The sequence below is a fragment of the Phlebotomus papatasi genome, chromosome 3 (assembly GCF_024763615.1).
Source record: "Phlebotomus papatasi isolate M1 chromosome 3, Ppap_2.1, whole genome shotgun sequence".
NCBI classification, from domain to species: Eukaryota; Metazoa; Arthropoda; class Insecta; order Diptera; family Psychodidae; genus Phlebotomus; species Phlebotomus papatasi.
This window is the reverse complement of record NC_077224.1, coordinates 30,769,325-30,794,783: the sequence shown is the minus strand read 5'-3', so window position 1 is coordinate 30,794,783 and position 25,459 is coordinate 30,769,325. Positions and strand designations below refer to the sequence as shown.

At 34.0% G+C, this 25,459-nt stretch overlaps 2 protein-coding genes across 2 annotated transcripts in view; both read left to right on the top strand.

The window, feature by feature from the left end:
• LOC129807616 (protein pelota) overlaps positions 1 to 25,459 on the top strand; it is a 232,813-nt gene that overhangs the window by 177,594 nt on the left and 29,760 nt on the right. The gene's annotated exons all lie outside the window — the stretch shown is intronic.
• The window catches only part of LOC129807609 (uncharacterized), a 142,425-nt gene that overhangs the window by 90,387 nt on the left and 26,579 nt on the right, over positions 1 to 25,459 (top strand). Inside the window, exon 3 of the mRNA XM_055856989.1 lies at positions 9,824 to 9,938. Within this exon, the coding sequence (XP_055712964.1) occupies positions 9,824 to 9,938 (115 nt within the window). The remainder of the gene's footprint in view (positions 1 to 9,823; positions 9,939 to 25,459) is intronic.

Sequence of the window (25,459 nt, the reverse complement as noted above, 5' to 3'; positions counted from 1 at the left end):
AATGGATAATACAAAAGACGGTAATATCAAATCTTAACTCCACCCCCTTCCATCATTTATGAATACCTCTTGCACAGTCAAGTTACTACGAATTTTTCTCCGCCATTGATTTTACAATTACTGTTTATTTGAATTGAAATAATTTTTCATATAAAACATATATTTCGCATTAGAGAGCCTCTGGAAAAACGGTCCCTTTCTCTGAAAATGATTACAGGTTTCCAAGATAAAAATGCAAAGTGTAATTCAATATGATTGCATAACTTTTGCATTTCTCGTACATTTTGTGCAAAATGAAATAGAAATGTAATAGGATTTTTATTGGTTTCGCTGATTTTGAATGATGCATAATCACCTTAGGACGCTGAAGAATGGTGATTGGTAGAGCAACGTTCTATCCTCGCCTTCCTTTGTGAGATATTGCACTGAAAAGTCTGAGTCTTTCATCTAATGATGGTAAATTTGTATTCACCAAGGAATCAACCAGATATAAAGGGAGCGGCGAAGCGTCCTATTTTTGAAAAATGCTTCAAGTCACAACTTGGATGTTTCATTACTATATTATTTACAGTGGGTGTCAATAGTTTGTTGCCTAATGCATGTTTGAGAAATCAAGTGAACAAAATGATAGAAAGAAATACTTTTTCAAATTTTGCTTTTTGCAGATGAGTCCCCTGTACTCCATAGATATTATTTATATTTTTCAAAAAAATTATTGATTTTATTTCATATCAAAAATAATTGTTTTCCAAAAGTTGGTCATTTTTGAAAAATCAAAAGTTTGTTGCCTCATTTAAAAAACTAATTCAAAAAGGTCAAAACATGCAACCAACTTAATGTAAACTGGTTACATTTTGAGTTTATGTCATTTGAGAGGCAAATGGTGGATTTGTACATTTTTAAAGTTGTCAATGGTAATTATATGCATATAAAAGTGATGATAAATAATACTCCCTCTGTCCCAGAAAAAGTCGTACATTCTTTCATATAAAATGTATTAGCAAAAGTACGATTTTTTTCGGGACGGAGGGAGTAAGAAATAATCTGTTTTATAAAAAATTGAAAGATGAGAAATCGTCCAGAGATACTGTTGGAATGAATCGGCGTCGTTTAATTGCCGAATTTTATGGAAATTCACGAAAGGTTATACATAAAATGGTCAAATATTATAGTGATGAGGCACGATGTTTTACATTAAACCATTTTAAACAATTTTTAGTTAACCAAGTGCGACTATCTAATAAAAACTAAGAAATTGTCTCTCAGAATTCAAATCAGGAAGAAGAATGAAAACAAAATATTACAAAAATCGACAACATACCAAATTTTCAGAGTGCAAATTCATGCAAAACTTTGTACAACCTACGAAGCGAAAAATTTATTTTTATCTAGGGAAGGCCAGGGTACTTTTAACCCTTTAACGACGAGACACTTCTTGCGGACTAAAAATCAACAATAAAAATTAAACTGAGAAACATAATCAATGATAAGTCTTACATCTAACCTTGGGAAGTTCAACAGAGTCTGATTCGGTGTATTTTGTGCTTCTATGAACGATAGGGACAAAAATAGCCCAAAAATTTAATTAATTTTTCTGACAATACTAATGAATAATATTTTTCGCTTTAATGAAAAATATTATGTATGAGTATTGTAGTTTTTATTGCCAAAAGGGTTTTACTTAAAAAAAATTGGAAGTATAAAAAATAAATAAAATCAATTATGAATTCATTCATTCATTTTCAACCGCTTATCCCTATTGGGGTCGCGGGCCCATGACATCCAAATTAGCAGCCCACGCTTGTCGATCCTCCGCCACTTCAGGAAGATGTTCGGGTTCGATCCCGAGGCGTTCCAAGGCAAGATTCTGAATTTGATTCAGCCACCTTGTCCTAGGTCTGCCTCGAGGCCGAGGTCTCCTCACAATGGCTTGCATAGCTTTTCTGGGGAATCTTTCTTCATTCATGCGTTGAACATGTCCATACCATCGAAGTTGTGATCTCTCAACCCGAAGAAGCAGCTCCTCGACTCTTAGTTCCTCACGAACGGCCACATTCCTCACTCGATCTCTACGAGTGATTCCCTTAACCGCTCGAAGGTACCTCATCTCGGCAGCTTGTACTCGCGATCTTACCCTTTCGGTCATTACCCAAATCTCATGACCATAGGTGAGAATAGGAATGAACACAGCTTTAAAGACCGATAATTTAGCCGATCGACTAAGCTCGACCTTCCTCAGCACGCTTCTGCCAAGCTCCCTCATTACTGCAGAAGCCTGACCGATTCGCGACGAGAGTTCTGCCTCCATCCTACCATCACTCGTGAATAACACCCCGAGATACTTGAACTTCTCCACCTGTGTCAATGAGTCTCCACTAACATGTAGAGTGCATTCCACCGATTTGGTTCTTTTTGGATCTTCCGAAGAAGAGCTTCAGCGCACACTTGACCGATTTGTAAATGTTTGTGCCGAAACAGGTATGAAGGTGAGCGTGGGTAAGTCGGAAGTAATGGTGATTTCCCGACAATTATGAATTTGAGAATTTAAAAATTCGCCATTTTTGAGCTTAAATATTTACTACATAGCAAATAGCTAGAGACTTGCAAAAGATATTCTAGATTTCTTCAACCTTCTACTTTACAATTATGTACAGCCATAAGAAAAAAAAAACTTTAGGTAGTCAGGAAAAATTATTTTCTTTATGGGACACCGGTGTTCCAATCGTCCTTAAAGGGTTAACCCTTTAACGACGAGACAGTTTTCGCGGATCGAAAATCAGCAATAAAAATGAAACCGATATACAAAATAAGTAAAAGGTCTTACATCTAACTTTAGAAAATCCAAAAGAGTCTGTTTCGGTGTACTTTTTTCCTCTATGAGCGATAGGAGCAAAAATAGTCTAAAAATTTAAGTAATTTTCCTGACAATACCAATGAATGATAATTTCACTCTATATAATGAAAAATATTATGTTTATGTATTGTAGTTTTAATTCCCAAAAGGGTTTTGCTTAAAAAAATTGGAAATATAGAAAATAATTAAAATTAATTTTCATTATGAGAAAAAAATTCATCATTTTTTACAACATAACATTTTTACAACAACATAACAAATACCTGGAGACTTGCAAAAAATATCCAAGGAGTTTTGCTTAAAAAAAATTGGAAGTATAAAAAACAATTAAAATTAATTTTCATTATGAGAATTTAAAAATTCGTCATTTTTGAGCTTAAAAATTTACAATATAACAAATACCTGGAGACTTGCAAAAAATATCCTAGATTCCTTCAACCTTTTATTTTGCAAAACCGTTCAAACACAAGGAAAAAATAACTTTAGGTGTAGTCAGGAAAAAATATTTTCTTTATGGGACACCGGTATTACAATCGTCCTTAAAGGGTTAAGCAGCAAATTAAACTTTTTTCTCGGGCATTATTTGTGAAAAAATGATAAGATCTGTCTAATGTTTTTATGTTTCATAATCATAAATATCATTAGGATATTAGCCTGTATGAAATAGTGTATTTCAAAGCTCTAAATTCCTTGACTTTTTTGAGAGAGAATAATGAAAAAGAGTATGATAAATTGGCTACAAGTACCCCAGCCAGGGTACATATAGTCATTTTAGGGGTACTAATTGTTGTAACATGCGTTTTTCTGAGTATATTATTCGCCCAAAATTGTCTCTCTCTTATAATTGCGGTAAAATTGATGCAAACATACTGAAAAAATCTATTTCACTAATCGCACATCCAAATGACAATATCGCTAAGAATATCAATAGTACTTAGTCATCTAACAATTATCCATTATTAGTAAAAAGCCAGTGATAAGCCTAGATCAGCTTATAGAGGTGTGATTCCTTCTTTGCAAATTCGGATTGTGGCAAACTTGAACGATATTTATACATAAATAATGAAAATTTCGTTTAAATTGTATGTAACTTATTATCGTCATTAATGAGGAAAATTGGATGAGAAATGCGTAAAAGTATCTGAAAATCTTTAAAGTCGATTATCTCAGAAACTATGAAAGATAGAGGCCTCAAACTTTACGTCCATTTAGAGCCTCTTTCAGGCTTGAAATGTGCAAAATTTCACTTCAAAATGAAAAAAATTGAATGAGAAATGCGTAAAAGTGTCTGAAAATCTTTAAAGTCGATTATCTCGGAAACTAGAGACCTCAACTTTACATTCATTGAGAACCTCTGTCAGCGACCCGAGAAAATCGCGCCCCACGAAAATCCGCGAAAAAATTCGCGCCCCGTGAAAATCATCGAAACAATTCGCGCCCAGCGAAAATTAGGGAAAAAATTCTCGCCCCGCGAAAATCATCGAAAAAATTCGTGCCCCGCGAAAATTCGCAAAAAATACGCGCCCCGCTAAAATTCGTGAAAAAATACGCGACCTGTGAAAAATTTCACGCCCCGCGAAAATCCGCGAAAAATTCGTGCCCCGCTAAAATCAGCGAAAAAATTCGCACTCCGCGAAAATTCGCGAAAAATTACAAGCCCCGCGAAAATCCGCGAAAAAATACGCGACCCGCGAGAATCCGCGAAAAATTACATGCCCCGCGAAAATTACGCGACCCGCTAAAATCTGCGAAAAATTTCACGCTCCGCGAAAATCCGCAAAAAATTACACGCCCCGCGAAAATCCGCGAAAATTTTCACGCCCCGTGAAAATCCGCGAATAATTTCACGCCCCGCGACAATCCGAAAAAAATTTCACGCCCCGCGAAAATCCGCGAAAATTTTTACGCCCCGTGAAAATCCGCGAATAATTTCACGCCCCGCGAAAATCCGAAAAAAATTTCACGCCCCGCGAAAATCCGCAAAAAATTTCACGCCCCGCGAAAATCCGCAAAAAATTACGCGCCCCGCGAAAATCCGGAGTCTTTGTTGGATGTTGTTGGAGAAATTGTCTCTCGTGCAAAGTCCGAATTGTGCTCAGTGTAACGATTTTTGTGACAATTTTTTTCCCCCAAAATTTCTATACCTGAAACCGGAGGAAAACCCCTCCGAAACGTCGGCTTAGGAAATTAAAAGGAGAAAGGAGCCAAAGGTCAATACCGTGTTTCACTGTCCCTCATACTCAGTTTACTGGCCGAAAACTATCTTGAAATCTTTAAAGTGAAATATCTCGAGAACCGTTCGAAGAATGTCCTTAGTTTTTTTTTTTCTAATTGGTCTAAATTTTTTGGGCTACAAGATAAACATAAAAAATTCAAAATCGCATGCTTAGTTCGAGATAAACTACGAAACGTGATTTTAACCGGTTAAGAATCGGTTTTTCAAAAAACTAATAGCACAGAAATCGTCGTACGCGTGCGTAGATATATAAAAAAAAATTATGAAGATATCTCTATCCAAACCAGAGATATTGCGTACTACGGACGGCCGGACGGCAGCCGGACCCGAAATTGCCGGCTTATGATTTTCGGCATCAGGGATGTTCAAAACATATACCCTGTGAATGTCAGCTCGATCGGAGCACTTTCAGAAAATCCGAGGTTTACAATAGGTGTGATTAGAAGGAATCACACCTATCTGCCCTGAGGGCTGTTTCAGTGTTTATCATCTTATATAAAAAATCATTGTCCAAGTGAAAAATATCTCTTAATTAACTTTATTAAAACAGAAACAAAGTAAAACTATGAGATTTTGACTAACAACTTAGAAAACCAAATGCTGGTCCAAAAACTGTAACATCAATACTACAATTTTATACCCATTTTATAAAAATGCTCCTAAATTGTAAGATAACAAGATCAGACAAATATTCCAAGAAATATAGGGATATGTTCCCATTTTCATTAAAAAATACTTTGCTCAATGTACATTTTAAGGGAAATGAGAAAAATACACTATCTAATTCTACCCCGGCTAATTATACCTCGGTCTGCCCTACGTCGTCGGGCTATTTTCCCCACGCCACTAGATAATTAAAATAACTAAGAATTATTTTCCGGCAACATTTCAGATATCAATTACGCAGTAATAAATCAGTAAAATAATAAAGTTTTGTGTATTATAATAGATGCAAACGGGTTATTAAGGATATTTTGACAGACGCATTTTCGATAATTCCAAAACAATAAAAGTTTGTAGAAGTCGGAGACAAGGGAAGGCCAATTTACATACAATGACCCCAAAGTTCTTATCTTATTTGATCTCTAACTTCAGATCTAAGTCAAAGCCTGAAAAATCAATATTTATATGTACTTATATTTATCTTTTCTTAGTCCAAACAATAAAATACATTGCCTACACTACAATACTCATTGACTGCCATTTTATAATATTCACTTCGAATATTGAAGGATACAGAATATACTACCTATTAAATAGAATTCGGATTTTGCTATTAGAATGTAACTAGATTTAGATAATTTTCAAGTGCTATTTGCACAAAAGGAGTATATTCCACATGAAAATAAAAGGAAAAATAGAACAAATTCCCTTCAGCCAATACTCAATAAAATTCAAGACCCAGTGAACAAAATAAAGGTATTTCTGGAGGCGCACAAAAATGGCTTGGATGAGAGAGCTTTTTTGTGTTGTGAATTTAGAATACAGGAAGGTTGATTCCCATAGTGGTTGGAATACCAAAATGAAATCCCATTGTTATCGATTTATTGTTCACATTTTTTATCCTCCTTTTTCGGTTGTGGGGTTATAGTGAAATCACGTATATGAATACACAAGCTTTGGGAAAACATATAGTAAAATCAGTGTACTAAATTGTACAATCTCTGTATGTATAAATTTGTATACCTATAGCTTACTTCACGTGTACATTTATTTTTTCGTCATCGACTGTCACCCACTGAAAATTTATTTACAGAAAAGCTATCAAAATTTATGACATTTTACAATAGATGCGAAAAATGGAAAAGTATGGGAAACCATCTCAATATTATTGTTACGTATACAATATGAATTGTTGAAAGTTACGGATGAAGAAATTCGAAAGGAAGCTAAAGATGTTGAACAGAGGTCGCACACGCGTGGTAAATTAGACATTTTGATAATAAATATTCCAGCCGCCAAGTGTTTAATGATACACACACGGAGACGTGGCTTAGTAATAAAGACGAAAATTTTCTCTGCTGAAATTAATAAAGCAACCCTCACTCTCTTCCTTTTAGGCACAAAAATGTCGAGAATGTTCATATACTGCTATCCGCATGTTTCTTCCGTTAATATATGGATTTTTCGTCAGTAGAAAGGTGAAAATGTGTCCTCAAAATTGGCTTGTCTGCATGGAAATTCAATTACCATCCCATGTCGCTGAAATGTTAATGCAAAAGAATATATCTGCATAATACGAATATATTACACATTTCATTCTTCATTACGTAAATTTATAATATGTTTAAAAAGCTATATCAAATTTGTATATTTCCGTTTTGCACTGCCATCTTTACTTTATTTTATCACGACCGAATTATCAACACAAACATTTTAAAAACATTAAAAATTTGAATTCCAAATATGAATCCTAATTTAAAATCTATCAAGAAATCTTGTTATAATATGCAGACTCGTTGTTAACTCCTTTGTCAGTGCTTGTACCTAAAAATATACTTTTTAGAAATAATGTTATACAATAAATTATACTTTTGCAATAATAAAAAAACTGAATGACTAGAGCTTTAGTTCTAAATACCAAATTTAAAATGTTTAATATGATAAATAAATTTCTTAAAAACATTTCCTTAATATAGTATTACCTTAATAATTTCTTAGAAATATCAAAAATGTTTTTTTTATAATCTTTATTTAATTAGAAGTTATCGTGTCGTGATATTTGTTCTCTCATTTAGTTCATACGTTATGTATGCAACGTTCATATGCCATACTTTATTTGTTCTGAATTTAAAATTTGCGGATTAAATACAAATTGAATATGATGATCTCCTGTCTGTCAAAAAATAGAAAAAAAATTACTATGATTGGAACTTATATACCAAATCTAGATGAAAATATTTTTATTGATTCCCTAAATTAAATTCATGTTCATACTCATCTAGTATTTTGCTTTAAGTTCCAATATTCAATATATGGAGATTAGAATTCAAAATAACAAAAAAGGTTAATTTAATTATGATGTCTTGAAAAAAGAAAATACCTGAGACCAGAAAAAATTAAGATTTTGTTTCAAGTATGAGGTAGGCTAAAATGGGGTAATTTGGAACCATGTCTAATTCAGAATTTAATTAAATTTAATTTAGATGGCAATAGGAAAAAATAACGAAGAAGTACTCTCAAATGTAAAATCTTGTAGGGTAAAGTGTATAATTTGGAATTTGTTTTACAAGTTGGACATGGCTTTTTTCTTGATAAAAATAGTACAAAATTTGTTTTAAAGCACAAGGAACCAAATTATAAAATTAAAGCATTAAAAATATACAAATAAAAATGAAGTACTAAATTTATCAAGACAAAAAGCCCTGTCCAAATTGTACCATTGTCCAACTTGTGCCACTGTCCAACTTATACCACTTTACCCTACTTCTTCGAGATTTTCTTTTTCTCTGATCATCTGAAATAGTGAGAAAATCTAAAAATTCGAAAATAGACATGATTTCGTATTACCCCGTCAGTCTACGGTCTAATATTTCAAAGGTCTTAAGGACTCCGGTCTTGTTAAAGTATCTAGCCATCTGATTAAAATTTGAACAGACGTGCACGTGACTAAAAAAGAGCTTTGCCATCTCCCAGCTTAGCGTAATGCTCTATCTCATGATGGTATAGCTATCCGTGTATTAATTTTTTATTTGTGTTTTGGTGTATTCGGTTTGTTATTGATTATATATTCAGACATAAATATAAAAAAAACAATTCAGAACTAAAAAATTGGCTAAAAAGCGTGCAAGTTATAATTTTTGTGATAGTAGCAACATTCTTACGTACAAATGAAAAAGGATATTTGAGAAAAATAAATCCATAACGATTACTTAACCATTGATTAGGACCGGCGATGCAGCCGGGTTGAAAATTTCAGTACCCGTCCAGAAAATCCCAATTTAACCATATCGGTTTAAAAATGAACCCCCCAAATTGTTTGAACTTTGATCTTCAATAATTCAAAATGGAGAATTTTCTGGTCATAAGTATGACTTGTTGGAATGTAACTTTTTACGACCTTCAGAGAGAGAGGAAATTATGCTAGCTGAGAGACAAGTCATAGGTTCCATTTCACTCCCATTTATTTAGTCAAATCTCAAAATGGTGACTCAAGCAAGGGAGGTCCATTCTCTCTGGTAGAATTCACTATATCACGCGCGAAGTCGACTTCTATGGGGGCTAGGACAGTAGAGCTCTCCTTTCATCAAGGTTCCTTTCAGAAAGGGAACTTTAAGTGGCGTCCTTGGGAATGTTCTTCGATAATTTTGCGTCACAATAATTTATAGACGAAATGTTCGCCTAGGGTCTACCTCTGAAATCTATCCGAAAATCATTGAAAAAGTTTGAGCCTTTTGAGAAAAATAAAAAAGAAAGGTTTTAATGGACAAAGAAGGGAGGGGCGGGGAGTAAAAAACGTCTGTAGAGAATACTTTTTAATTGGGGTCACCGAAGACTGAAAGATGATATTATTCGCCGTTTAAGCTCCAGGACGGTGATAAGTTCTCTCTCTTTAAGTTCGAGCAATAAAAAACAGAGTTCAGATTCAGACCAATTCATTGTTTATGGAACTATTCTATCACTTCTAATAAAATTGTTTTAATAAAAATGTTCTAATAAAATTGACTGAATATTTTTATGTGTGTTAAATATGGATTTTAATGTAAAAATATTTGTCTGAAATTTAATTACAGTTGATAATGGGATTCAATTTGATGCCGCTAGAGCTTTCCTTAAGGAGCTGGATGTCACTGAACCCGTTTGGATTGGATTGATGCGTCCACAAAATTCAGAAAGATTCGTCTGGACGTAAGTATAAAAAATTATCTTTTGATGGTATATAAATTTCCAAGAGAAAATAAATCCGAGGTAACAATAAAAAAAAATATTATAAATCATTGTATATATAAAAAAAAACTTGAACTTACGATGATTGAAAAATATTGAACACGTTCCGTAGATTTCCAATAAACGAAAATGAATTTAGGCTAATAAATTTTGGCGTTTCTCATTTGTTCCATTCCCTATTGCAATAAGAATAGGAGAGAAGACTGGAATAAAAACAGCATGGCTGTATTTGGAATCTATTCTTTTCCACTATATTTCATTGCATGCCACTCGCAATTCAAAATTTTTACCATTATTTTACTAACCACACACGAGTACACACATTCTCTTGGTGTTGAGGAAAATCAATTTCACCCACTTTAGGCCACAGTTCTATTCAACGTGAAAGAAATCACGTATATTTGAACAACAAAATGGATTTTTAAAGGAAAATACTTACAAATGGATGGTTTGTGGAATTATACTAAAAGTAATGGTGGTTGAACTTATTCATAATGCTTGTTGCATTTGGTTACACACCCACTCTACGTGCAAACTCAGACGTAATCAGTTTAAAGTAGGATAGTAGTAGATAATTTCAGTGTTTAATCCTCATAAGATTAAATAATAAATTTCTAGAAATCTTGTTTGAATGAAAGCCAAATTAATTTTGGGCAATTTTTTAAAAGGGGCACACAATGGGTCAAGTCGGTCAAGTGGTGTGGCACTCGCTCAATGATGCAAGTGTCCCAGGTTCGAATCCCCTTTAGGTCACCAGGAATTTTTCTGGCGTTAAAGGTGTTCGGAAGTTGGGATTGCATCCAGTGAGCTTCACTGTACTTGATTCAACAGGAATGGGACTGACAACCTCATCCCGTGCAAGAAAAAATAATAATGCATGTCTAGATCTAGAGATTTCCTTGCAGCAAGCCCTTCTTCCTTTATGGGATTTTGTGCCAGCATTATTATTATTATTAATTCTTTAACGAAATGCTTGTGTACATATAAAGAATCTAACAATAAGCAAGAAACAGCAGATTCATTATCATTTTGTAAATTACGTACAAGGTGGCGCGTATGAACTGTGATTTTCTAAAACTTTTGTGCTTCTTTCTTTATTTAAAAACAATTAAGACAACAATTTAGCACTAACAATTAACAATTTAACAATTTAATTTAATTTAACAATTTAACAATTTAGACAATAGCCGTACTCACTATGGCGTTGTTATCTCGTAATCTCCGTAATCTGTTATCTTGTTATAATTTTTCATTTATAAAATACATTACGAGAACATAACGAGATAACGAGATAACGATATTACAAGATAACAGCGCCATAGTGAGTACGGCTAATGTTTAAAAATGCATTTTATTGGTGTAAAAGGGAAAAAAGTCAGAACACCTTCATTATTTAAGAATTAATTTGAAATTTTTGACAATATCACCTAAGATACTAACTACTGCCCTGAATCTGGTGATACACGTATCGCACGCTGCCCATCCAGTATCTAGAGTTCGAGCCCACTCATGACAAAGGGCTGACCTCAGCTGATCGACACTCTGGTATTATTTAGTCCTGGTTTGGCCAATAAAATGTCCCTTTTAGAGAATTTAATCGGATTTGCATCCTGTGCCCGTGGAGGCTAATGTATGCTCGAAATGAACAATAAAATGTTTTTTACCCAATTTTGTTTAACGTGCGATTTCTGTTGAAACTTTCAATATCTTTTATTGAAATTTTCGTGTGCCAACGGCTACAGAGCTTTTTCCAGGACATAAAAGTTATCGTATGGTAATATGGAAGTCCATACCAAAAAACGATTGCCCTAGACTTCCGGTGATTATTTGCATATCCAAATTTATTGTGTGAATTTTTCCTCAAATAGGAACGATCATTTTGCTTGTTGACGAATTGTTCAATTGAAAAAAATGTCCTAGTAAAGAAGTCCTCTAACGGCGAAGCGAAACAACTCCATTGCTGTATCGAGCATAACTTATTTTTGAGCATTATTGGTAGGATCGCGTCCTGTTTTTTATTTTTTATAGCTATTTAATTTATGTCCAACGCACAATAACTTTTGTTTAGTAAACATGTTTTTGACATTTCTGTGAGAGTGAGTGAGATCTAGATCTAGTCATCTCGCTCACTCTCGCAGAAATTTTAAAAACATGTTTACAAACAAAAGTTATTGTGTGCTGGTCATTAATCACGAACTTTAATTATATTCAGGTTTTGAAAGGGCTCTAATGATAGGCTGCTTGTGCTTTCCTGGCAAATAAATACAAGCCAATCACGATATCACGTTTAGATTCCATTACAAATAAAAAAAAATCATTAAAAATTTTCACAAATGCTTTTGCAAACGCTTTTAGACAATTAAATGAACTACCATTATGCGAAATATCAGCATGCCATCACGAGCGGTTCGGCAGATAGGTATAGCGATCTGAGTTTCGTTGCAGTTCATCCCGGCCACCCTGTATTTTGAAAAATTCTTTGATTGTATACTAATTTTCTTCTCGTTTCATCCTCACCTAATTAGAAGATAATACAGAGATTGGACAGTATTTTAGTAAGAATGGTAAAAAGATTAAAGGAATGTCTTTTTTACTGAGCATCTTTAATTGTATACAGATTATTTTGCTTTTTATTCACCAAATCCGCTAATTTACTGACCGACAGTGTTATGTCATTTAAAAATCGAGTAGTCTTTAAAACTTTGCCTAATATATCTACATATCTGTTCCCTACCCTAGGGAAAGTTTTAAAATGTTTTCTTCTTATTTGCTCGCTATAAATAAAGTAGTCAGAATCCTTGAAAGAATAGAAAATTCTCGACGACCATATTCTCTTTTCAAAGACATCGTCTTTGTCGTCTATCTTGCAGATATATCTGGAACTTGTATGGCACGAGACAGACTTACACAAGAGGAGGCTTTCCAAATGGGATTTGGGGTAAAATTACTTGCCAAAAAGGGATTGGAAAATTCTCAGTATTATGTGGATTTAGCATGATTTAGTTTTGTATATCTGCAATATCGTATTTTTGCCAGTAAGCTATTCCCCTTCTTACATATTAATCTTATAGATAATGCAAAAAGAGTTGGATATTCTAATTAGGCGGGTGATGGAATTGTTCTAATATTCACTCTTCACTGATGGTAAATAAAAGAAAAAATTACCTATTCTATGAAAATAATTTGATGCTTTGAGCATATAAAAGGCAAATCAGCAAATATAGGAAGGATGTAATCACCGGGAATTAAATTCAAAACCTCGTCGTAATATTTTCTCACATAAAAAGCTTATACATTTATGATGATCTCGTAGATCAAAGACTAAATGCTCCAAGCTATTCCATTTTGTTAAAAATGAGTCATTTTCCTTTTCCCTCATTATTTAAAATAGCATATTAAGGTAAAGTACCCTTACTCGACCGGGTTCCTCTATTCGACCGGTGGGTCAATTTTTGAATATTTGATGGTGAATTTCATCAATTTCTATGAATTTGTCACTGATTCGTATTATTTAAAGAATAATTGACCTATTAATGTTAGATCATACACAAAATATTATAGCAAATATAATTAAATTGAATAAATAAATCTACCGGTCGAATAGAGGAACCGGTCGAATAAAGGGTACTTTACCTTATACGACTAAAAGTTACTTGAAAAATTCACAGTAAAGAAGATTATAACGATAATCGTTGGTTTGCTTCTTTTACAACGATGACTCATAAAATTACATAATATATGTAATCTCTTATGTAATCGAACTCTTAATGTAATATTTTGTATTTGTTTTATGATTTTTGCGTCTATTTAAGACCTGAAACTCGCAATAAAGCATTATTTAGCACCAAATACCATAAAGGGACAGATAATCCTAACCGGCTTATGTAGGTGAGATTCTTAACGTGAGCTAACTCGGAGTGCATGCAAATTCAATTTAGAGCTGAAGTTGGGAGACGCCATTCAGTTATCTTGAATAAAATTCGTGAAATTATACAAGTTTTGTATTTGAACCAAAATATCAAGGATTTGGATGAACTGACAGAAAAGTGTTATATGGGTGAAATGTAGACCAGAATGTTCTCTATAATTTTCCCATAGAACATGATCTCATCGATTACTCAGAAGCCAAGATAAGCGAGGTTTTTTGTTTCTTAACTCGTTTTTTCATCCAGAGTTCCCCAAGTAGTCATTTGTTGAACTTCAACTATATCAAAGAATTGTTGTATTTTGTGGGACTTTCCATTTAAAACCCTATTTTAAGTGTCTTGGTGGAGTAGAGGCAGTCAAATTGGCATCTGAGTGATTTCAAAGCGTTATTATGGGAAAAATCAATTTTTTCACACTTAAACGGCAAAATCGGAGTGATAGCGTGGTCTGAGTGGAAAATGATGTATGTACGAAATGTAGAGACAAATGTGCTCTACAATTATGTGGAAGTAATCATCAAAATCGGTTCAGCGACAGTCGAGATAATTGAGGTTATGTGATATTGAAATTGGTTTTTCGACTGTGGCGCCCCTGGTGTTGGTCCCACGAAGTTCAAATATTCTAGAAAGTTGTAGCATTTGGTGAGATCTTTCGTTTAAGCCCTCATTCATCAAAATCGGTCACATAGAACCGGAGATATGATTTTTTAAATTTTGTGAACTTTGACCCCTCATATCTCCGGTTCTATTGAAACCACAGCGCGCATACGCACCATTTTGGAAACGTCCTAGACTGGACTACAACATACTAAAATTTCATTAACTTGCACAATGCCGTTTTTGAGAAAAATGTCTTTGAATTTCGATGAATTTTGACGCTATCACAGCGCCACCTGTGGTGACTTTTTGAACTTCCATCTGAAAGTGCTCATTGAGACGAAACCAAAAAGGTAAAATTTATGTCGCTATGTTAATTAGAACCGGAGATAGAGGCCGGTCAATGTTCGAACTTTGACCCCTTATAGCTCGGGTCAGGGGTTATCGATCGACTTAAGGTTTTTTTTGTTTGATAGGTATAATCAACGGCTACAACATAGTAAAATTTCAGCCCGATTGCAAAAGGAATTTTTGAATTATTTAACTTTTAAGATTTAAAAATTTTCTTTTTAATAATAGCGCCCCTAGCGGTGGTTTTATGAACTTGCGATGTTAGAAGGGGAAGTGGCATTTCATGAGAGCTTTCCAAAAAGCCCTCATTTTTTAAATTCTGACAATTAGAACCGGAGTTATGGCCATTTTAAGAAATTTTTTTTGGACCCTTATAGCTCGGGTCAGGGGGGTCGGGGGACCTTAAGTTTGGTACTGATGGAAAGCTCTAAGGCCCAGCTATAACATACTAAAATTTGAGCCCGCTCGATGCCATAGGGGCGGAGCTATTGAGAAAACAAAAAAAGGGGGGTCTTCAAAATGGCGGAAGGAGGGGTGGGGGGTGGGGGGTCAATGCACCATGTTGCAATTTTCATACGATATTTAACCTTTGCCGAAAACCGCAAGTCGATATCTTTTTTAGTTTAGGAGCTATTAAGCTCCAAAGAGCGGCCGGACGGCCGGCCGGCCGGCCGGCCGGCCGGCCGGCCGGGAACGTAACTTAGCCCCCCATATATTCGTGATCAGGAAGTGGCGAAACACATTTTGGCCAAGTTTGAGCGCGATCGGACGACATGAAATTTTGTTAGGATTATAGTAGGTGAGATTGTTAAGAATCTCACCTAATACTCCTTTAATTGGCTCCATTGTTATTTTCTACCGAAATGTCCGATTCCGTCTGGTTGCACCATGGTACACAAAAATGTGTACAAATTACATAAATATGTATAGGTATACAGAATTACATGTTTATCTAAATTTTATACTGAAAATCATGGTAAAAAACTCAAGTATTTTTTACTATATAGGAAAATATACATGTTGACGAGGAATTATTACTCATTTCACCTTTTAGTAATGTTTTTAATTTTTATATAAGGAATGGAAATTTTTGTCCGTCCGTTCGTCCGTCCGGCCGTTCTTTGGCCGAGACGACGGGATGAGAGGTAAGATTCTTAATAATCTCACCTACTATAATCCTACCAAAATTTCATGTCCTCCGATCGAGCTCAAATTTGGCCAAAATGTGTTTCATCACTTCCAGATTACGAATATATGGGTGGCTAAGGCGTTCCCGGCCGACCGGCCGCTCTTTGGGGCTTAATAGCTCCTAAACTAAAAGAGACCTTCAGACATTTTGAATACCTCCACCTTTTTTTGTTTTATCAATAGCTCCGCCCCTATGGCATCGATCGGTCTCAAATTTTAGTATGTTATAGCTGGGCCTTAGGGCTTTCGATCAATACCAAACTGACCCGAGTAATAAGGGTCTAAAAAACAATTGGTAAAATGGCCATAACTCCGGTTCTAATTGTCAGAATTTAAGAAATTTAAGAAATAAATAAATTTAATATATTAATAAATTTAATTTAAGAAATGCCACTTCCCCTTCTAACATCACAAGTTCATAAAACTAACGCTGATCATACCTAAACAAAAAATACTTAAGTCAATCAATAACCCTGACCCGAGCTATAAGGGGTCAAAGTTCGAAAATTTACCGATCTCTATCTCCGATTCTAATTAATATTTTGATCTAAATTTTAGGTTTTTGGTTTCGTTTCAATGAGCACTTTCAGATGGAAGTTCAAAAAGTCACCAAAGGTGGCACCGTGATAGCATCAAAATTCAAACTCATTTTTCTTAGAAACGCCATTGATTGTGCATTTTGATCAAATTTTAGAGTGTCATAATCCAGGCTATGAAGTTTACAAAAAGCGGCGTGGGTTCGCTGTGGTTACAATAGAACCGGAGATATAAGGGGACAAAGTTCATGAAATTCCAGCCGTCATATCTCCGGTTCTATTTGACCGAATTTGGCGCAAATTAAATATATTGCAAAGCACTACAACTTTCCAGAACATTTGAATCTCGTAGGACCAATGCTAGAGGCGTCATAGTCGAAAAACCAATCTTGATGATTAGTTCGGCACAATTGTAGAGGACATTTGTATCTAAATTTCGTCCAAACATCATTTCTTTGTTTAGACAATGTCATTTGTCTGATTTTGTCGTTTTTTTGTCGTCACTCAGATTGCAATTTGACTGCTTCTACTCGACTAAGACACTCAAAATAGGGCTTTAAATGGAAAGTCTTACAAAATACAACAATTCTTTTATATAGTTGAAGTTCATCAAATGAACACTTGATCGAAAACACGTGGTCGAAAAAACGAGTCCAGAAACAATCCAGATTATCTCGGCTTCTGAGTAAATGATGAGATCAAATTCTTCGGTAAAATTGTAGAGAACATTCTGGTCTACATTTCACCCATATAACTTTTCTGTCAGTCCATCCAAATCCTTGATATTTTGGTTTAAATACAAAATTTGTATAATTTCACGAATTTGATTCAAGATAACTGAATGGCGTCCTCCAATTTCAGCTCTAAATCGAATTTGCATGTGCATTACGAGTTAGCTCACGTTAAGAATCTCACCCACAATTATTATTAGTCGTATCGAGATATATTCACTACAAAGGTAATCATATGTCCATATCCCGTGTTAGAAGAATCTACTAGTCCGTTTGTAGACTCGCCTAGGAGCGCCTTCCCTGCATTGTGGATGCTTCTTCCATGCTCCCGGAGTTGTTGGGCGTAGGCGGTGCATTATATTATGCTATCAACATATGAAAATTGTCTAAATTAGACATTCAGATCTTTGCACCGGGCGGGACTCGAACTCACAACAGTAGTCGAGCCGGGGAATCGATCCGCCCAAGAGCCAACGGTCTTGCCTATTACGCCACTGATTCCCCCACAATAAGCTGATCTAGGCTTATCACTAGCTTTTCAAATATGATTTTAAGACCAAATAAGTGTATATTTTATCCATTATATTCCAGTGCCCCTAAGTAATTTCTTCTATACATTTCTCAATATTAAATTTGTAAGTCCAATAAAATTATCGTATTTAAGGGCTGTTTCGAAGTACCAATTTTCAATTTTGTGATGAGTATGAACATTTATTTTAAATCGGTATTTACCCAAAAGTGTGTGAAAATGTATGGAGAACATTATCTCTTATTCACTGGCTAAGCCACTAAACTACAAATATAGATGAACCGAATCTTGGATTATTCTTCAAGTCTATAAAGGTGATAAAGTCCATTAGTGAATCTTTCCGCTATACTGTGACACCGAATAATCTGATTTGGTGTGATTTTTTTCATTACCTCTTTGCTCAATAAGATTTAAACTATGTATAAAATTCATAGGAACATAAAAACTTATATATGTGACGGCTTGGGATACTTCTTCTAGAAAATCCAATGCTGAATCTTAGCTTTTGGGATGAGTAACTTGAGACATTTTTACAGAAAAAGAAAGTGGGCCAAGTTTTGATATGTAGGACGTCGAATTTGCACGTTTGCTTTATTTTGATTTTTTTAGATTTCTTATGTTGGTTAATCTCTTGGAAGGAACGATGTACACATTAATATTGAAAATAATTGTGTAGTGTATTTATTGCGAAAAGCGTGGAGGGAAGCATTGTTTATTGAAATTCCGGTGAATTGTGCTGAATTGGATAAACCTTCGTTGTCAATAAATTTGTACATATTTTACCAAATATTAATCTCATCGCAACACTGTTGGGGGTGTTTCAAGTGAAGAGGTCAATTCGGTGAGAGTGGTATAGAGCCATCTAATCGACGCATATAATGTCGCTCCTATCGATATGTAGAATGCGGTAGAGGGATGCGAATTCAATCTTGTGTGAGAAATTGTATACAAGAAAGGGTTGGGCGACAACACCATTACGGACGCTACTAATTGCTCCACCACTGCACATTTTGCCATTATGGTCTGAGTGCTGGCTTAATTGCACTGGAGAAATTCATTAGATTAAAATCTCATCTCACATTTAAATTATTTATTGGAACTGAATTCGTAGTGTAAACAATTTTGCCACAGGGTGTGCGGATGGGAGCTCTGAGGGGTGGATAATATGTATTTACACAAGTAAAAGTCAAAATCCAATTTCACAAATATAATTTATTATTTATTCATTCATTTCACTTATGGATATGAGACTTGGAATATTAATATGTACAGATGGATGCTCCCCAAATGTGAGTGCACATCATGCTACGTTCCAGTTGTAACCAAGAGAAATTCTGTTTAAAATTTCTTCAATTTGTGGAAATAAATTTGGAGAAGATAACTTTGAAGACGAAGTACTGGATCAGAGGAATCAATATCAGATCCTAAGGAATTGTTCCAGAGAGAAGACGTGCTTATTTTATAAATTAAAGCCATTATTGTGCTATTAAAAAAAACAGTTTTTCCTAAATATCTCCGTATTCTCGAATCTTACTGTCAAATTCATATAGTTTCATAATACAGCCCAAACTTTAACTTTTGAAACTTTAACATTGAATACTTATATTATGTGTTCCAAAATTTCTAAAAAACTAAAACTATTTTTTAGTAGGTGTGGAAACCGGTGAGCGTCGGGTAAGAAGAAGCAAAGAAAATTCTCAAATTCTTCCCAAAGCTTTCGGCTCGGACTCCAAGCCTTCCTCAGTGGCTGGGGCGGGAAAGAGCACTATTTATTCATCAATTCATTTTACAATTATTTAACTACTTACTCAAATACCAAAAATAAAACTATTTTTGGTATTGATTGCAACAGAAATAATAAAATTGTGGCATTATTTTGCAGCAATAATTTTAGAACATTAATTTCCTAATATTTTTTAAAATATATTTGATATAATTATTCTTTTGTGGAGCTTCTTGATAAAAAAATGGCTCAAATTAAACCAATAATTTCATGTTGAAGAGTGTCTGTGCAAACAATTGCAAAGAATATTGGTCTTAGGAGAGACCTTTAATGGTTCGGATGAATCAGATCTATGATCTCGATGGAAAACATCTTGAAAGAAGGAAATGTTAATTATATTATATTTTTTTCACCTCTAGTTTGAGCAGTAAATAGATCGGACTTTATGGTTTGCACTATTCAATTGTGGTGTTTACCGAAACATTTGCATCAGATGAATGGCGCATTCTGTACAGTATTCCAATTGAGGATATGTTTGTGGAATGAGATCCAAATGGGAATTCATGTGACACAAGTGTGTACGCCAGGACGAAAAGAGGCAAAATCTTTGTGTGCTTCACATACAAAACAACAACGAAGCAGTGAACCGACCAAGCTAATCCAATCAATTTGTTCAGTCAAGCTTCTTTTCAATTTTCCATATACTTTGTGCCCATCAAGTGCTTCGTGCGGGGATCTATAGCCAGAGATCACTCACACTCTAGGATATGAGTGTAGCATACAAAAAAGAGGAAAAATCGAGACGAGATATCGAATAAATTCTCAGTTCACTGACGATGGAAATGACGTTGTCGACGTTGCAAAAGAGTATGGGGAAAGCAATAAATAAAATTTCGAATTAGAAGCATTTCACGTGATTTGCTATCAATTGCTACTATATCATAAACCCATTTCACAAAATACACAATGACTATCCACAAAAAGCTCTCGAGATTAAAATTATAAAGGTTTTAATATATAGTTTAATTACTACTATACTAAATATATTAAAGATTTATAATGATTATTTCGATCTCTCTATTATTATAAACTTTTTACGTTGAATTCTAATAGATAACTTTTAAAATCTTGTTTTACTCTGGTGAAATATAAACTTTAAAGAGAATCAGCTATACTTTTAGGAAAGAATAGTGGCATCGTTTACGATTTTTCCTAATTTTTTGGTGATAAAAGAAGAAAGCCCAGATAAGCTTATGGTAGCTGAGACTCTTTGTAGGCTCTTGAGAGCGTATTTCTCAACCGAATGGTATCATGTTTGGGCTCCTTAGAAAGATTTTGGAATTCTTGAGAAGCCTGAACTGTTTCAAGTCGATCCTGAACCGGTAATGAATTGTTTCATAACTGATAAATAATTTCAATCCGCAATTAAATTATATTACTACTAAGGTATTTTGGGGAATACTTGGAATGCCTTATAAATCGGTGCAAATTGATTGTAAACCGGCAATGAACCGGTTTTGAAGCGATAAGTAATTTTTTTGAAAATCAATTTTATTACTCTTTAAACTTTTTTGTGGGATCTTTTGAGTGATTTATGAATCGATTTAAATCGGTTGAGGACCAGTAAACGGTAAATGATGCGAAAGTACTTTTGAAGTATAACATCTCAGTCACGAGATCGAGCACATCGCAAAGCCTGGTACGCTTTTCCATTCCTTTACAAGAAAGCTTTTCCTATCATTGAAGACAAAAACGTCATTAAAAAATTAAATTATTTTAAAGGCAATTTTGACAAAAATTGCTTTAAATGTAAGGGCCATTATGATGGTAAAGACTCGAAATAGATATCAATCAAAATTGAGGGATTATATTAGGGTAGAGTAAGTACTTTTCGCCACCTTAAGGTTTGAGACCCTTATAATTCTTACAATTTTTGTCGAAATAGAATGAAATTTTGTGTACAAGTGTTTTGAAGCATTGTCTTTCTATTTAACCAGGAGACTTTCCGGGGACTTTTGAGTATCTGGTTAAAAAAGTAGATTTCCTGCAACAATGCATGTTTCAGTACTTTTCGCCACCATGTAAACACTTTTTCGCCACTGTGTAAGCACTTTTTCGCCACTTGTTTTCAATTGATTTTTAAGAAACAGCAGCTTTCGAAAACCCCCAAAGGTACACGACACAGTACTTTTCTTATTTAACACCGATATTACACAATTATTAAAGTATTTACAATGATTTTTTGCACATTTTTTATTTGCGACAAAAATCAATTGAAAATGACGCCTGTTTTAACTAAATTCCGCGTGGAGCGCCACTTGTAAAATGCTTGGAAAAATGAGTGACGAAAAGTACTTACACAACCGAAAAAAGTAAGCCCTATTTCACCACATCTGTATTTCTTAATTTTTTTCGAAAACATTATTAAAAAATGATATTATAACAAAGCTTAGTTAATAACGGATTGACTTTCAGTGAAAAAATATCGAATACTGTACTGAAAAAGCATAAAACAATGCAAGACAATTTGTCTGAGCGTTGACAAGTTTATTAAGAACTCCATATTTTTTTGGTGACTGTTCACCTTGTCGACAATTTCTTTAATTAACTTGCAAATAATCTAGTCGGTGGAGCAACTGATATGATTTTCTGATTCATTTGGCTAGAGGAAACGAACTAACACTTATTTCGTAGTTCCACGAAATCATAATTTTCTTAAAATGTGATTTTAATTTAGGTGGCGAAAAAGGGCTTACTGGCGAAAAAGTACTGACTCTACCCTACTGCTCTCTCTGTGGAGTTCGAACAGTATATAATTTCTTGTGACCTTAATAGGATTCAAATTCGTGACACTTGCATTATAGAGCGAATTATCTAACACTTAACCCATTGATATGTTCATGTGTCATAAATTCTATTGAAAAAAATATTTGAGAAATTTAAAATAAAAGTTGAGATTAAATAATTTTTCTTCTTTACAAGACAACCAAATATCATGTTAAATTATTCAGTCAGATCAATATGAAAATCATATTATGAAATTCTTAAAATTATTTCCTGAAAAAAATTTAAACATTATTCTTGGAAAATTTAAACAAAATCAGCGTCAGAGAGTGCAAAAAACAACCAACTTAGTGTGGCATTTGTAGCTCATGGGTAGGATGAAAGTAAAGTGAGCCCAAGAGAGAATTTCAAACGGAAAACTTTTTCCATCACATATTACACAGAGATTTTCACGATGATGGATATATACTTTGCTTTTGACATTTTTTTACGGGGTGTATGTCGTTGTGGAAGAAGCATAGAATTACTCTTTTTAAAGTTCACTGTCACATTGTATACGAAAGTAGCATACTAAATTATGTATTAATCGCAATTTTTCAAAATATCTATATATACATGTCTTTATACATATAAATGTTTTACATCATCCTTTTCAGTTGGACTAACCATACGCCCCTAATAAGTAAATAATTCCCTATACATATTTTCTTCAAATATATGCATGTAATCTTCAGCTTAATTAGCAAAAAATACCACAAAATCCGAAATTTTTGCGAAAGTTATTAGGAATATAGTATAGAGTATTTTTTATTATTAAGTAACTCGAATTATTTATTTAATTAAAAATTAAAAATTGGAGTATAATGTTAACATACTATATGAAATTTATATTTCAAAAATGAGTTGCAAAGCATACATTCACTGGTAAAAATAAAAGGATCAAATTGATCCAAATTTGATCCTTTTGCAAAGCATGGATCAAATTAACATGTTTTATTTTAAAAAGTGTGCATTCAGAGTTCGAAATTTGATCCATTCTTTGCAAAAGGATCAAATTTGGATCAATTTGATCCTTTTATTTTTACCAGCGTTTGGATTCAAGATATATATTTTCGGCAGAGTTGTAGGGAAATAATTTTTTTCCTATATAAGAATGCACTGATTAGAAATTGCACAGGTCTTCCCAAAAGGTCGTTAAAAAAAATACTTTTTGTTACATTTACCCCATGTCTTTCTACCTCGTTTGTATGTAGTTATGGGAGACTGGTGCTAAATACATTTGCTTGCATATCTATCGTATATATTATATTTTAATTTTTTGTCTGAAATAGTAGTAGAAGGTAATGTTTTTCGCCGACACATGTGCAAAGAATATCATTTCGAGCATTCTATTTCCAAGATATAGTGGAGATCGGGTCTGAATTAGCCCACAATTAAACTTTTTCTATATTATATATAAAAATCTCTGCTCTGGATTAGATTAATATTACTGCTCAAATTCAAAGAGAGAGCTGTATAGACAATCATTGAACATAAAGATGTGTCCTATTATCAGTTAATATAAGTATTTGACTCAATATTCCTTCTAAAACGAACTAGAAAATCCCAATACCTGTTATTTGTGACTCCGGTTTCCCTTATACAGTGGTGGCCAAAATAATAAGACCACCTGTGATAAGCCTGCTTTTTACCCTTTGTAATTTTTTATTCCAATGCGTTGAAATAATTTTGATGTAGAAATGTTCAAGTGATATCCATACGTCGAATAAGTGTTGTTTTGGCCATTAAAGATCTCTATTTTGACATATAGTACGTGAATAGTGATAATGTGTTCGGGCAATAAAATAGGACCACTGTAATAAACTCAAATTTATTTCAATTATTTAAAAAAAAACAAAATTAAAATTTTGTGTCTTGACAATTAATTGTTCAAGTTTGGATAAAGGAAACTATGAGAAAATGGATCAAATATAAAACTTTCTTGTTAGAAGCTCTATTAGGTTTTTGAGGCTACGAAAGAATATGCAATGATCGTGAATATCATAGCTGACTACATTAAATTACGAAAAACAATAATCCATAACACAATTTAGTGTTTACATAAACATAAGACTCGGAATTTTGGCTGCCACCTGTTCGACGGGTCAATAGTATTAAGAAAACAACAACAATTCAGAATTTTCAAGTGTTTAGAAATAGATTTTGAACAATAGGGTTACTTGGAAGGACGAACATGATAACGCGGTGATAACCTTAAAGAAAGAGGGAAAAGAAATTTTCCAATAAATACCAAGTCTGGAATGAAGTTAATCATAAAGGCATCATAATCGGCAAAGGTTATATATCGTATGAAAATTGCAACTTGGTGCATTGAACCCCACCGCCCACCCCTCCTTCCGCCATTTTGAATACCCCCCTTTTTTTGTTTTCTCAATAGCTCAGCCCCTATGGCAGCGATCGGGCTCAAATTTTGGTATGTTATAGCTGGGCCTTAGGCTATATTTCACCCATATATCACTTTTCTGTCACTCCATCCAAATCTTTGATATTTTAGTTTAAATGCAAAATTTGTGTAATTTCATGAATTTGATTCAAGATAACTGAATGGTGTCCCCCAACTTCAGCTCTAAATCGAATTTGCGTACATTTCGAGCTAACTCACATTAAGAATCTCACCTACATAAGCCGGTTAGGATTATCTGTCCCTTTTTTAAATAATTGAAATAAATTTGAGTTTATTACAGTGGTCCTATTTTATTGTCCGAGCACATTATCACTATTCACGTACTATATGTCAAAATAGAGATCTCTAATGGCCAAAACAACACTTATTCGACGTATGGATATTACTTGAACATTTCTACATCAAAATTATTTCAACGCATTAGAATACAAAATTACAAGAGTTAAAAAAGTTGGCTTATTAGAGGTGGTCCTATTATTTTGGCCACCATTGTATATACGGCTTGTTGCGATAACTGACGACGCCGAAGGATGCTTTATGTTAATAGCTCTCTCATATACAGTGGTATATAGTATATCCCGTAGAGCAGACATGTACGTCCCCGAAAAGAAAAGAAAAGAAAGTGGGATTTAAACTTTCTTCAAATAAGGTGA